This window comes from Heloderma suspectum, chromosome 5, assembly GCF_057233095.1.
Source record: "Heloderma suspectum isolate Gila_16-S chromosome 5, 16-S_ref, whole genome shotgun sequence".
Taxonomy (NCBI): Eukaryota; Metazoa; Chordata; class Lepidosauria; order Squamata; family Helodermatidae; genus Heloderma; species Heloderma suspectum.
This window is the reverse complement of record NC_139462.1, coordinates 232,134,393-232,149,184: the sequence shown is the minus strand read 5'-3', so window position 1 is coordinate 232,149,184 and position 14,792 is coordinate 232,134,393. Positions and strand designations below refer to the sequence as shown.

The 14,792-nt window shown below is 43.6% G+C and overlaps 2 protein-coding genes across 11 annotated transcripts in view; one reads left to right on the top strand and one right to left on the bottom strand.

Annotated features, from left to right (window-relative positions):
• LOC146345308 (KAT8 regulatory NSL complex subunit 1-like) overlaps positions 1–9,026 on the top strand; it is an 81,729-nt gene extending 72,703 nt beyond the window's left edge. For all 10 annotated transcript variants that reach the window (XM_084859615.1, XM_084859612.1, XM_084859616.1 and 7 more), the window contains 4 exons: positions 2,346–2,400; positions 2,891–3,003; positions 3,973–4,198; positions 6,315–9,026. In XM_084859615.1, the coding sequence (XP_084715741.1) occupies positions 2,346–2,400; positions 2,891–3,003; positions 3,973–4,198; positions 6,315–6,599 (679 nt within the window). In that variant the 3' untranslated portion in view covers positions 6,600–9,026. The remainder of the gene's footprint in view (positions 1–2,345; positions 2,401–2,890; positions 3,004–3,972; positions 4,199–6,314) is intronic.
• Positions 7,495–14,689, bottom strand: LOC146345307 (uncharacterized). The gene is made up of 3 exons (XM_084859618.1): positions 14,295–14,689; positions 13,034–13,218; positions 7,495–9,027 (listed from the first exon to the last, which is right to left on the bottom strand). The coding sequence occupies exons 1-2, from the start codon at positions 14,664–14,666 to the stop codon at positions 13,159–13,161; spliced, it is 432 nt and encodes a 143-aa protein (XP_084715744.1). The 5' UTR covers positions 14,667–14,689; the 3' UTR covers positions 7,495–9,027; positions 13,034–13,158.
• Positions 14,690–14,792: the final 103 nt, after the last annotated feature.

The window sequence follows — 14,792 nt, the reverse complement described above, 5'->3', positions numbered from 1 at the left end:
TGAATACCATGGACGTGGCCTCTCCTGAAATGCATAATGGCTGTCTTCTGTACTGCAGTAGGAGTGAGTGGTGGTGTGGAACCCATTTCTGTGTCCACATCCAGATGATGGGACAGGAGGATGAAGTTCTTAATATGACTCCATGTAGGAGTTGTGTGTCCTTGGCTCTGCCTAAAATGGGATAAAAAATAGAGATAATTTCTCCTCTTCAGCCACTGCAAACTCTTGCTTTTAAAATTTAATTTTGCAGCCACAGAGTGGATTCTTAGCCTTCATGGTTGTAGAGGCACATTTGTGTGTGTGCGTGCGCGCATGCGTGCGTCTGTGAGGGGCAGGGTTCAGCAATCTTGCTTGACTAGTATAAAGCACATGCTGTCATAGTAGTGTATGATGAGAAAGGGCCACATTCATTTGGTTTTAAAGGAGAGGCTTCACAATTTTTGCCTCCAGCCCTTTATGATGCAGCCAAGACAGCCCCTGCTTCCCCAACTCAAAGCCAGCCTCGCCCGCCACAGACACCCAAACCACCTTGCACACAGCAGAAAATGGTGAGCTGCTCCGTGTGGCGCCTCCTATTTATAAAACCCCTGTGAGCATGCGCATTTGCCTCCTGTCTCTCTTTCTCCGTTCTGCGGCTGGATAATGAGACAGTAAGTTCGAGGCTCTTCCCCTCCCCTCCTGCGCCCATTGGGTTTGTTAGAGGAAGCCAATGGGAGGCGCTGGAGGAGTTGATGCTCTTGCCAGCTTCTCTATGGTGAGGGAATTCAGACTGGGAGAGGAAAGGAAGGACGAGAATGGTAGGTGTTTGGCTATTAAAGCTCAAGCTTTGAACTTCTTTGAACTTTCAAAATTTTCTGCATGTCTATGCTGCTCTAGCTTCAGTTTAAAACGAGTAAAATTGGTCTGGTAGATCTCTAGTAATAAGTATTACACTAACATATTCTTACTTAGATACCTTTATCATGCTGAGAGAGGAATAAGGCTCTGGTGAATTAGATGAGCCCAATACTTCCTCTGAACATGGAACTAAAGAGGAGAAGGGATGGACACCACCCTTTCCCAGCCCCAAGGTTTGGGTGAAGCCTGGGATTTCTTTTGGTTCTGAACTTGTTGGGAGCCCAAACAAGCCTCTGCCTCCCATTCATTTCATTTATTCGATTTATGACTCACTTTACAGCCAAAGCCCTCAGGATGATAATAACAGCAAATATTATAAAACAATTAAAAAAATAAAAATTACAAGCTGGAGTGGGGAGATGGAGACATATGGGCTTGTGCTTTGCACCTGATAGCTGATCTGAGAGTGGAGCAGCCACTGTGTGCAGACACGGAGTAAGCTGACATGTCTCCAGCTCTGAACTGTTCTGGGGCAGGGATTCGTTTCCTCTTCCCCCCCCCCCCCGCAGGTTTAAGCTGGAAAGAGGAACAGGAGATTTCCTTCTGAATTTGTGTGGTATTTCAAAGATGTAGCACAAGGTCGGGGATAAGACCCTGCCTATTGGGGGAGGGGGAAGCTGGCAATAACCATTGACAGTAAGCGGTATATAAATCTCTTAAATAATAACGAACTTGTGCTTTGCCAGTAAGGCCAGCCAAAATTCCTTGACCCATGGTGAACAGATGAGAATGCAAGTAGTGCCTGTTTGATAGCTCCGTAGTATGGGGGCTAGAAATGTCCTTGTTAAAAAGTCAGTTTTTAACATTTTAATGCCATCTTTCTGCTATATAGCACTCAAGTCAATTTTACCAATAATTAAAATGTGAAAAAGGATAAATCTATTAGAATTGTGCAATAAATAATTAGGAGCAGCAAGATTGTGGTAATCAGGAATTGAGTTCTGGATTGGACATCAACAGATACTTGGGGTGCAGAATTACAGAAGTCAGATGGCTGTGGATAAGGGAAGATTTGTTATGTTTCATGATGGAGGTGCATGTGTGCGCGCGCACGTTTATTCTTTCCCCCTTGATATATCCTGCACATTCTTCTTGGTCTCTGCGCATCGCAGATATGGGTTCTGCATAGAACCCAGATATGGGTTCTGCACAGAGCTTTTGTTGGAACTTTTTAGAGCTGAAACATTTAGGAGGGAAGCCCACCCTATCCTACTTCTGCACATGCCCAAAGGGCAAGGCTCCTCGGTTTCTCTTCCACCGCTGCAGGAGCAACATCGTTGAGAGCCTCATTTCAACAGCTGAGATGTAGCACACCCAGTTGCTAACAGCAAATGAGAGAGGTGAAACTTGCATGACCAGGGACTATGGGTCTTGATGGATGAAGTTGGTTGTAAAGCAGCATGTGTAGGAATTACCCTAACTGGGAGGTTTGTTTGTTTGTTTTGCAGCTGGAGAATGGTGGATCTCAAAGAGCTGAAGACCTTAGGAGAAGTGGACTCAGAGGTAAGGAGGTGATCTGGTTGCTATCTCATGCCTCAAGCCACGTGTGATCAGTATGAGGAGCTCTTGGGGAGGGCGTGGAGCATCATCTCTCCCTCCCCTCCCCTCCCCCAGCTCTCCTGATACAGATGGCTCTTTCCTCATGACAGCAGCAGTGGGGAAAGAGTAGTCTGTATAAGGATCACTGGGAGAGGGGTGAAGTCTAGCTCTGTGGTGCCCGCATATAAGACCATGGGGACCCACAGGTTGTACACCTCTGGTTTAAGCTATTATTTCTATCTCTGCTTATTTGTATTGACCTAGCAACTCAAAGACTGGGAAAAGGGGAAACAGTCACAGCTTCCAAAAATTGTGTGATGATTTTACAATAATGAATTTGACCTGTGCAGATAATGTGGTGGTAATGCTCCTTATTTCTTGGGGTGGGGAAAAACCGTATCTGGAAAGTGCTTTGACTCTCAAGTATGCAGAGAAAAACTCTCTCTTGTCCTAGCTGGAAGATACTTCTGATGAGACATATCTGAATCATCACCAAAAATTTGAAGAGCTGGAACGGGCTCGCTGGGATTCCTGGGCAGGAAGCATTTCCCACAGGCGGGGGAACAGGTATTAATTTCCTGGTAGCTCTGTGTTGCGGAATAGTCCTTCCCAAGCCAATTATATTGGTTAATTTGTCTCCTGCATATCTTATAAACAAAGCATTAATGAAGATTAAGTGAAGCTGCCAGTGAACTGTAGTTGGCTGAGTGGTGTAGGAACATTGGCCTGCCAAGATTTAAGCCTCTGCTTAGCCAGGAACTCCTAACATGACCTTAGGTCAGTTTACTCCCCTTGCATCACATTGATATTTAAAATAGGAATGATTGAGCTTTTGTTAAAGTTTCTATAGTTCAGTCTAAAGTGCTCCAAAAATGTGCTGTGGAGATTTTAAGACTTGGTATTTCAAGAAAGTGGTTGGTAAGAACAAAGAAGAGAGTTGGGAATCATGGAGATATGGAAATATCATAATGGCCCAACAGGATTGGAAGCTGTTCTATGTGAGCCTTATTTCCAAACTGTACGGAGCCCCCACTGAGACTTCTTTTAGCTTCAGAACCTTGGTCTAAGCTGCTGTCAGTTCCACCCCTCACCCCACAAACACTGAGGGCTAGAATTACTGTAAAATGGGGCAGTTGAGATTCTCAAGCTTCTGTGTTTACACCATACTCCCTTCTTTCAACCCTGCAGAATTTCTCTCGAACAGTGGTAGCTTTTCTAAGTTAATCCCTCCTTGACAATCCAGGAAAATAACTTGGACTTAATGCCACCGTGAGATGCTTCCAGGCAGCTGTTTGCTAATGTATAGTGAAAACCTAAATGAAATTTACTCCCCCCCATGTGCTTCCAGTGCACAAGTATGGTTAAAGAATTCACTTTGATACTTTGCTGCACAACCACACTACATCCTCTCTACTTCTTCATGTGAACTCTTTGAATTTTACACTTGACCTAACTCATATATCATATGTAGTAGTTTTCACTGTGTTACTCCATGTTTGTGACACTGTTGGTTTCTGTGACATGTTCTTATTTTAGGAGCTCCAACAAAGCAGATGGCCGATGGATACCTCAGCCAGGCTCTCCAGATACTACATCGCATAATCTTAACCATTTCCAGTGTGCAAGTTCTCCTACAGGGTCTCTCAGCCCAGAGCTTTCCAGTGTCCTGAAGCCCCTCCTTATAAAAGGCAGAGGCAGAGGAGGTTCATCCTTTAGTGAAGACACGAGTTTCTCCATCTCAGATATGGATGATGATGTCCAGGTGAGGACTGCTTCTTCTATTCAGAGAACTCTATTGTCCTGTTTAATTGGCAGTCCATGAATATTTGAAGTGGCTAATGGGTCACGAAGTCGGACACAACTGAACAACAACAATGGACATAAAATGCGTAGGAGCCATTATCAGGTAGTGTCTCCATTGCCCACCATGATTGCTCACTCTTAGTAGAGATGGAGAATATGAAATGATGCCACAATAGACCAGAGAACAACCTGTTGCTTGTTTTCAATGCTTTTGTTTTAAACAGCTCACAAATCATTGCTGGGTGGTGGATGATGGGGATGCAAAATAAGTTCAGCCTTCTGAATCCAGGCTTTGAATGTGTCAGTGCCATAGATTGCTTTCATTTGTGTGTGTGGCATATACACCCTTTCCTCACTTCTCATTATCCTCTCATCACCACTCCTCATGAAAATCTCCACAGCATCAGGTACAAATTCTAACTCTAGAATTCCTAATACCTTAATATTCCCTCAGCCTCTTCCTTTAGGGAAAACCAGAAAGCAAGTGTGTGAGGAAGGGATACAACCATAATAATTTCCAAATCCACTACAGAGGTGTTTTTCTCCTGCTGCTGAGGAAACCTCTTCCTTTAAAACTGTCACTGCCACTACTCTCAATTTAGCTAGGAGAGAACCTTCAGTTTCTGTGTGGGTGTAGATATTGTGACTCTAGCTTATTATATTATTATCATCAAACCTTTTCCCTGTTAATAACGAGACCGAGAATGACATGGTTTGTATTAACAAAAAAATTCAACTATGTTTACAAAGGATGTTTCAAGTTAGTTGGTGTAAAATGTGGTAGAGTTGTTTCACGTTTTTATTAAATCCTTGCCTACTCTACCCCATCTAACAATAGTCTTTAAAATAATAATTAAACCTCCCTCCACCTCCCAGGGAATTTATCCACCCCTCAAAGCTAGAGCCCAGAGTCCTTCCTCAAGCCACCAAACCCTATCTGACTACCCAAGACAAACCCTGCTCCTGTTATTCTCCCCCTCTCCCAGCAGTAAAAACTCACAGCCAATCAATAAACAGTATTTAAATTCAGAACATTCCAATTCCCCCCTCCCACCTACTTACCAAAGTCTTAAAGAGATAAGACAAGTTGTAACCATGCAAACAGACATTATAATAGACAATTAAATTGTCTATTATAACAATACAATACAAACAATATACCATTTTGTCACAGTGTGTTTCAGAAGTATGTTTACAGTTCTGTACTCTGGAGAGTAGCAATGTTAGTCTTGTACCAGTAAAGTCATTAGAAGTGGTATTTCATTTGGAAGTACAATTAAACCAGTGTCCTAATAATTAGGTTGTTAGTATCTTAGGTTGCATGCCACAAACCAGGTTGTTTTTACTTCTGAACCTATGTTAGCTCACAAACCATAGTTAGTGGGGGTTGCTAAACAAGGTTATTGAACCACAGTTTGAAGTTGGTTTACAAACTGTAATTTATGCTAACTTTGGCTAACTTGCCACTACATTAGAATTAACAAACCACCATTATGCCTTTTGCTCTATCTCTTTTCCCTATGGAGATAGTGAACATACAAAGCTGAATGCTAAGCAGATGGAAAACAAAAGCAAACAATCAGGTCTAAACTATGGTTTGCATGTTGCACATTTGGATGCTCACACCATGGTGTGGGTTCTTAACTATAGTTAGCACAAACCACAGTTTGGCATGAAGTCGGAGTTTGAGCCTTAATGCGCTCCTTGGATTCTTGTTGCCAGTAATTTCACACAGCTACTCTCTGTGGAAGGCACCATATTTTTCTAAATAAAGTGGAATATATTAATTAACCTGGCAAATAAGGATTGATGGGATTGTTGTTAATTGTTTCAAGATACAATCTTTCCGAAGGAGCTTGCTACTCTCTACACTCTACTCTTGATTTGTGATCTAAACTAGAATCAATAAGACGGAAGCATGCTGTGTTTCCCCCCCGAATTATGTAAAATAATTCAGGGGGGAATTTAGCTGCCTTGAGTGCTGTTGTTTGGTACTCAAAAGGCAGGGCACAAACCAAACAAATACATAAAGTCTTCTGCTCTATTAACATTACCATTCTTTCTTTCTGTTCTAGAATGTACAGCCGTGGGAGCCTCGCACATTTCCCCTTTCTGACACAGAGTATCAAGCTCTTCAGGACCCATCATGTGAAGTTCTTGGCAAGCAGACAAGTACCATTCAGCTGTGCAACTCTGGAAGCAGTCAGGGCTTGAGGACTAATAATATAAATTCCAGCACTTCTAATTCCAGGGAGCCATTTGTGTCCAGTAGGCAGGTGCAGCCAGATGGCAACCAGCTGCAGCAGGACGGGTTTGCAGGCCAGCACTGCATCATGCCGATGCTCATCAACAACAGATGAGTTTTGGGGCCCCATGATAACATATGGTAGAGTTGCACCCATACTCTCTAGATTGGTATCACAGAGCTTGGCTGGTGAGTTGGCCTAGCAAAGCAGTGGCAGCAGAAAGCACTGCTGCACACGAAGCAGAGGTCCAGCTACGAACTTGGAGCTCCTGCTCCCCCAGATCAGTAAGGGCTGGACAGGCAGCCGAGGCAAAGTGCTGAGCCTCCATAGTGTGGGAAGAGGGTGCCATCCAGAAAAGCCCATTTGCAGGTTGATTCTGGACAGACGAACCCATATGCCTCACCGGCAAGAAGGTTAGGTGCTGCTGCCCCAAGTGCAGCAGCCCAAGGTAACCCAAAAAGGGAGCAGCAAAGAGCTTGAAAGATAGCGCAGAGAAGGGGAAGCTAAGCTGTTTCAATGTAAGTGTCTGTTACTCAGGCAACACTTCTTTGAAGGGATGCCAGTCAATTGAACATGTAGTCCTCAAAGGTTTTTAATGCCAATTTGGGGGCAAGAGTTAAGTATTGATTATGGAAACTCATTTGCACAGATCACAGGCTTTGTCCCAGAGCCGCAGATAGCAAGGAGGGATTTAACTTGAAGGATAGTTGGTGTGTGCGTGTGTGGGCACTGAATAAATATCTGCAGGGGAAGATGGATATTTCCGTACTAATTTCATATTTTTTTAAAAAATTTAAAACGTTCTGAAATCACCGATCTTCTAACATGCAAATCATGTTCTCTTGGCCTTGCAGAAATGTTGTTGCTGATAATAAATGACAAATCATGATAAAGCTTGTTTTTACATTTCCTTCAGAGAAACTGGAAATCCTATTCATTGTATAGTCTAATTTATCTCTCCAATACAATACACTAAAGCTGACCAGACAGATGGAACAGGCTCGCAGTTGGCCATTTATGTCTTTATTAGGACATTTCAAGAGTAAGAAAGGGGAAGTGGGGATCTTTTGTTTCCTCATGTGCATATAAAAATCCTCATCTGGAATAGCCTTGCTATTTTTTTTAAGTTCTTAAATTGAATCCACTTTAAAGCATTCATTTTCATTCATTCGTTCATTCATTACATTCCTATACTGCCCAATAGCCAAAGATCTCTTGATGTTTTACAAAAAAGCCTAAAATACAATGTAATAACATGATATAAAGCTTCCAGGAATGCTTTATGGTAAAGTGGAGTTCACAATTAGCATTGCAGTTAGATTCCTCTCGAGTGAAGAGGAAGGTGAGCGTGCGTGTGTGCGCGCGCATGTGCATGACAGGCAGAGGCACTCTTTGGAACATGCCTGCTTGGGAGACAGCTTTCAGTTGGAATGTTTTAAATAATCCTGCTCATGGGAAAGGATTTGAGGGGTTGTTCAGGTAAAGTGAAAGCAACTCAGGCACACACGTCCTCTTTTTCCTATTCCCTTGTCATTTAGTTTCAGGCAAAGCTTGGTTTTTCCTTGAGAATGCTTTAGGAAGTCTTGATCATTATTGAGGTCTCTGGCAATGGCAGTGCATAATATTCTCTCAGTCACTCAGGTGGTTTTATCTTTTCGGAAGACATTACCGGACTAATAAACAGCTGAATAAAGATGTCAGCCTGTGGCAGAGTTACTAGGGGCCCTTGGGTCTTGAAATGGTGCTGGAGAGGGTTTTCTGTTCTGAAGTCATATTTGCCACCAGCAGAAGGGGGTTTCTGTAGTACTGAATAACCATTTGCTACTGGTTTAATTGCTAGACCTGACCAGCTGCAATAAGTTTTGCATTTCCTTTCTGATACTTCTAGACTTGTCCAGTTTACTTATTACTGAAAGGTTTCCTAATTATGTCAAGAAGACTCAACATTTAAGGCCATGCAGAATGGTTGTTAAAAACAACTCCTTCTGCCCCTTGGACAGAAATAGCTGACTAGAATGGCTTTACTAAATAAAACTTTCTCCATCATGCCATACTAGCAAGGAGGTTAAGATAGCTGGCCCCAACTGATGCATGAAGTGAAACAGAATACAAGATGCTAAAGTATGAGTAAATCTGAATACGATTTGAGGGCAGGAAGCTATAAACTACGTTTTTAGACAATTAGCAAACCAACAGAAGCATAGAGGTTAGAGATTAAATTTAGCTTTAAAGCACCTTGAGGTGGTTGGCTATTTTCATGACCTTTCTCTAAAATGGTTTTTGAAAATGAGAGTTTGTACCATCCAAATCCATCTGGTCACCCTTGTATATATATATTTTAATATTTTTTTTAATTCAGGCAAGCAAGCACATAGTATTTGTGAGGCCAGCACAGTCTACTAGGAACACATTTTATGTAGTTCTGTTTGTAGACTTCCTTCTGTTTTTGCATTTTCATATTTTGAACAATGATATTCTGATAATCACTTAAGCTGGGAAAGACTCATTTCTGAGGAATGACTTAAAAGCATGTTGCCCAAACCTGTGAAAGGAGAAAAATAAACTTAGGGACTCATACAAATGCACTGACTAAGTTGTCGTTGTCTTCTTTGCACAAACTCACATTTTATTATCTGATCACTTTACCTTGAGCTAAGCATAGCTCATAAAGTTAAGTTAGCTTTACTGCTTCCAGTCACCTAACAAGTGGGTTCTTTCATGCAAAGATTCTCAAGTGTTTAGTGAACCTCTCCCAAGTCAAGCAAAAAGCAAACAATGGAAATAATAGGCAACCTGGCTGTTGGAACTTCCTCTTGTCTTTGCTGTGGTATTTGCATAGTTGACTGGAAAAAGGCAAAAGGTAAATAGGTAGGGTGTGACAGTGAGAGCAAGAAAGCACCTCTACAACTAACCAACGTAGCAAGTGACGCACACAGCTATCCATACTACACCACTTTGAAGTTTTGGGTCTATATTTCAAACTACTATCCATTCTGCCTTCTGATATAATTATGTTGGGGGCAGTAATTGGGAGAGCTCATATAGATCTATTTCAGACAACACAACAGTCCACTGTGGGTTAATTAACTCTTGGGGCACTGCAGTGCATGCCATCTGCCATGATTATGCAAATCTGGCTGGGGTTTGCTGTGGCTTGTCATGTCGTCCATAGGGTTACGTGCAGGTTGTTTAACCCTCAAGGAGGTGGGCGACAATGCACATTTTCTTCATGTATTTATAATATAATAACTCTAGTCACATACTGGGAAACTGAGCATGGAGCATATGTAAAATGTATTATCAGTAAAAGATATTAGATCAATAATGTTAATAAGGAATGGAATAAATAACTACACTGGAAATCTCAGAGATTAAAAAAATTCCCCCCATGGGTTCAAAATTTCCAGAAATGTTACATGTCTAGTTTTCCTATTATGTAGTTTTTAGAAATTGCTGTAGAAGAGTAAAGGGTGGGTAGCAATATATGAACACCTTGTCTTAAATGTTTTATTCATTCTAAAAGAAAATACTTCATAATCCAAAATAGTTCAATTTGGGGGTATAGGGAAAGGTCCAAGTGAAAAAACTTCCCTTCCACACATACCCCTGAATTTTTCCAAGGTTTTCCTGGGCTTTCACATCTCTACTCAGGTGTGGTGGAGGACACTATTCCATCTCCTGGCTTCTGTACATGATATGGGGAAGGGGCACTATCTTATCCTTTGGCTCACGTGGCAAAATGTCTTCAGCCAACCCTGTATATTGTGTATTATCATGTAAACGATTAGTGAACTCAGTTCTCTGAATGCTACTCATGTCGCCAAAATAGCACCATCCATGCACAAGAGGGAGATATCAGCAGACTTCGAGAAACTACTGTTTAACAAACCTTTAAAGCCTTTGACCCCTTCATGGATCACTGTCTTGTTGTGGCGAAGGGGCTTGCGTAACTCAGTGAAGCCATAAGCTATGCCATGCAGGGCCACCCAAGACGGACGGGTCATGGCAGAGAGTTCTGACAAGATGTGGTCCAATGGAGAAGGAAATGGCAACCCACTCTAGTATTCTTGCCAAGAAAACCCCATGGACCGTATCACAAGGCTAAAAGAGATGACGCCGGAAGATGAGCCCCTCAGGTCGGAAGGTGTCCAGTATACTACTGGGGAAGAGTAGAGGGTATTTCCAAGTAGCGCCAGAAAGAGTGAAGCGGCTGGGCCAAAGCCGAAAGGACACTCAGCTGTGGATGTGTCTGGTGGTGAAAAGAAAATCCGATGCTGTCAAGAACAATATTGTTTAGGAACCTGGAATGTCAGATCAATGAATCAAGGTAAGTTGGAGGTGGTCAAACATGAGATGGCAAGATTGAACATCGACATCTTGGGAATCAGCGAACTCAAATGGACAGGCATGGGCGAATTTAATTCAGGTGACCATCTTATCTACTACTGTGGGCAAGAATCCCTTAGAAGAAATGGAGTAGCACTCATAGTCAACAGAAGGGTGGGAAAAGCGGTACTGGGGTACAATCTCAAAAACGATAGAATGATCTCAGTACGAATCCAAGGCAAACCATTCAACATCTCAGTAATTCAAGTCTATGCCCCAACCACTGATGCCGAAGAAGCTGAGGTTGATTGGTTCTATGAAGACCTACAACACCTTCTAGAACTAACACCAAAAAAAGATGTCCTCTTCATCATAGGGAATTGGAATGCTAAAGTAGGAAGTCAAGAAATCACCAGGATAACAGGGAGGCATGGCCTTGGTGCACAAAATGAAGCAGGACAAAAGCTAATAAGAGTTTTGCCAGGAGAACACACTGATCGTAGCAAACACTCTTTTCCAACAGCACAAGAGGTGACTCTACACATGGACATCACCAGATGGTCAATATCGAAATCAGATTGATTATGTCCTTTGCAGCCAAAGATGGAGAAGCTCTATACAGTCAGTCAAAACAAGACCTGGAGCTGACTGTGGCTCAGATCATGAGCTTCTTGTTGCAAAATTTCGGCTGAAATTGATGAACGTAGGGAAAACCACTAAACCAGTCAGGTATGACCTCAATCATATCCCTTATGAATATACAGTGGAGGTGAGGAATAAATTTGAGGGATTAGACCTGATAGACAGAGTGCCTGAGGAACTATGGACGGAGGTCCGTAACATTGTTCAGGAGGCAGCAACTCAATCCATCCCAAAGAAAAAGAAATGCAAGAAAGCAAAGTGGCTGTCTGAGAAGGCTTTACAAGTAGCTGAGGAAAGAAGGGAAGTGAAAAGCAAGGGAGAAAGGGGAAGATATATCCAACTGAATGTAGAGTTTCAGAGAATAGCAAGGAGAGACAAGAAGGCCTTCTTAAATGAACAATGCAAAGAAATCAAGGAAAACAATAGAATGGGAAAGACTAGAGATCTCTTCAAGAAAATCAGAGATCTCAAGGGAATGTTTTGTGCAAAGACAGGCATGATAAAGGACAAAGAAGGCAGGGACCTAACAGAAGCAGATGAGATTAAGAAGAGGTGGAAAGCATACACAGAAGAACTATACAGGAAAGATCTGAATGTCCCTGATAGCCATGATAGTGCGGCCACTGAACTTGAGCCGGACATCCTCGAGAGTGAAGTCAGGTGGGCCTTAGGAAGCATTACTAACAACAAAGCTAGCGGAGATGACAGTATTCCAGCTGAGCTATTTCAAATCCTAAAAGATGATGCTGTTAAAGTGCTGCATTCAATATGCCAACAAATTTGGAACACTCAACGATGGCCGCAAGACTGGAAAAGGTCAGTTTACATCCCAATTCCAAAGAAGGGCAATGCCAAAGAGTGTTCAAACTACCGCACAATTGCGCTCATTTCACATGCCAGCAAGGTGATGCTCAAAATCCTACAAGCTAGGCTTCAGCAGTATGCGAACCGAGAACTACCAGAAGTACAAGCTGGGTTTCGAAGAGGCAGAGGAACTAGAGATCAAATCGCCAATGTTCGCTGGATCATGGAGAAAGCAAGGAATTCCAGAAAAACATCTATTTCTGCTTCATTGACTACACTAAAGCCTTTGATTGTGTGGATCACAACAAACACTGGCAAATTCTGAAAGAGATGGGAGTACCAGACCACCTTACCTGTCTCCTGAGAAACCTGTAAGGGGGTCAAGAAGCAACAGTAAGAACCAGACATGGAACAACCGAGTGGTTCAAAATTGGGAAAGGAGTACGACAAGGCTGCATATTGTCACCCTGCTTATTTAACTTATATGCTGAGTACATCATGAGAAACGCTGGGTTGGATGAATCACAGGTCGGAATTAAGATTGCCGGGAGAATTATCAACAACCTCAGATATGCAGACGATACCACCGTAATGGCAGAAAGCGAAGAGGATCTAAAGAGCCTCTTGTTGAGGGTGAAAGAGGAGAGCTGTTAGAATTGCTCAGGCTTTATCTGCAGCCTTCCCTAACCTGGTATCCTTCAGATGTGTTGGACTGGAGGGGATAGTGGTGGAGTATCAGCTGCAAGTCTTTAAAATGTCCCAAGTAGACAACTTACTGAAGGAAAAAGCATCAGAAGGTAGTAAGATGCCATGTTTAAAATAAGCTCCAGAATGGTTTTACTTTGCTTCCATCAAGATACACCAGTTGTCGTTGTTCAGTCGTGTCCGACTCTCCGTGACCCTATGGACCATAGCACGCCAGGCCTTCCTGTCCTCCGCTCTCTCCTGGAGAGTAGGTACACTGGTAGGGGGATATTAAATAGGAGAATCAATCACTCGGGGACATAGTTAATACACATCTCTCTTCCTCTCGCCACAATCTGGTTGAAAGAATCTCCAGTAACAGCACTGGGAAAGGGAACTTTTTTCTTAACTCTGGAGAGCAACTGCCAGGCAGGGTAGATAGGACCAGCAGTTTGCCTGATCTTGATTAATGTTGGTTGAATAAGAAGCAACTGTGCTTTCTAGCCACTTACAAAATCCACATCCCAGTGCCCATACAGAGAGCATCCATATGCAGAGCATCTCTTGAAGCCATTAAACACACACATTTTAAAATGTATTTTAACTAGGGCTGCATTACCTACATTAAGTGGTTAAAGTAATTTTGGATGTACTAAAAGTGTGCCAGAACTAATTGGGCAATTTATTTAAAAAAAAAAATGCAGATACAAAGATCAGCCAAGATGTTGGCTGCTCTGCCACATGTGTGCATAAAGTTATAAATGGGGTGTGCTTTTGCTTCAGAACTAACTTGCTTTATTGTTTTAATGGATCTACTCTAGTTATGGCTAAATCTGGATCCAACCCACGGTTTTTACTCGTGAAGATGTGCTAATTTATTCAATTGATCATATAGGTTTGAATTGATTCATTTGCTAAAGACAACCATAATGTTAAGGGGAAAGCAGTGAATACACGCAGTTTGCTTGTTTCTTTAATGTTTATACACTGCCTTTCTTCAAATGTTATCGAGGCAGCGTACAATAATTCAAATTAAAACATATAAAATAATTAAAATACTAAAACGGTGAAACAACATTAAAAACCATTAAAATGTTCTGGGTTTTGCATTTCTATTAGCGGGGGGGGCGCGAGGGGAGCCTCGGACAGAAGTCGGTGCTTGCCCAACACAGGGGCGAAGAGCTCCACCCTGTCTGTGGGTGCACTGGCTTATCTACTCCCAGGACGTTTGTGTCGGCAGCGGCAACTGCCCTGCGAATTGCCGCTGTGGCCGGCATCACTGCCCCTCTCGTTGCTTTCGACACCTAGTTCCGTCTCGACCTCCCCGCAGCCTCTCCCCCGCCCCCCACAAACCCGGCACTCTCCGCAGCACTCCACGCATCTGACGGAGCGCGCTACAGGCTGGCGCACGCTGGGGTCGCGGGGCTCTTCTCTGCGTGACGCGCGGGGTCGCGCCCAACGCTGCGCAGGCTTCGCGGGCCGCCGGCCTCCTCGCTGGTCTTGCTTGCCCGCCGCTGCCGCGCGGCGCCTCTGCTGCGGGTCGCTTGTTCGCCGGGGCGGAGGCGGCGCTGGTGCGCCTGCTCCAGCCGCTCTCCGGGCCCCAGCCGAGCCTCCGCCCTCGCCCTCAGCGGAGCAAGCGCATCCTGTGCGCAGGCGTCGCGCCCGTACAGAGCCGCATGCGCAGAGAGAAGCGGCGTTCGGAGCCGCCCAAGGAGGATGAGCCATGCGCAGAGCTTGCGGAGGCGGGGTACGCCTCGCGCACGCGTACGTGGGGAGACATGGGGCGGGGGCAAACGGAGCCGCAAGTTTGTGCGCATGCGCCGCGCTTAGCCTACCGCCTTTTAGCCAGCG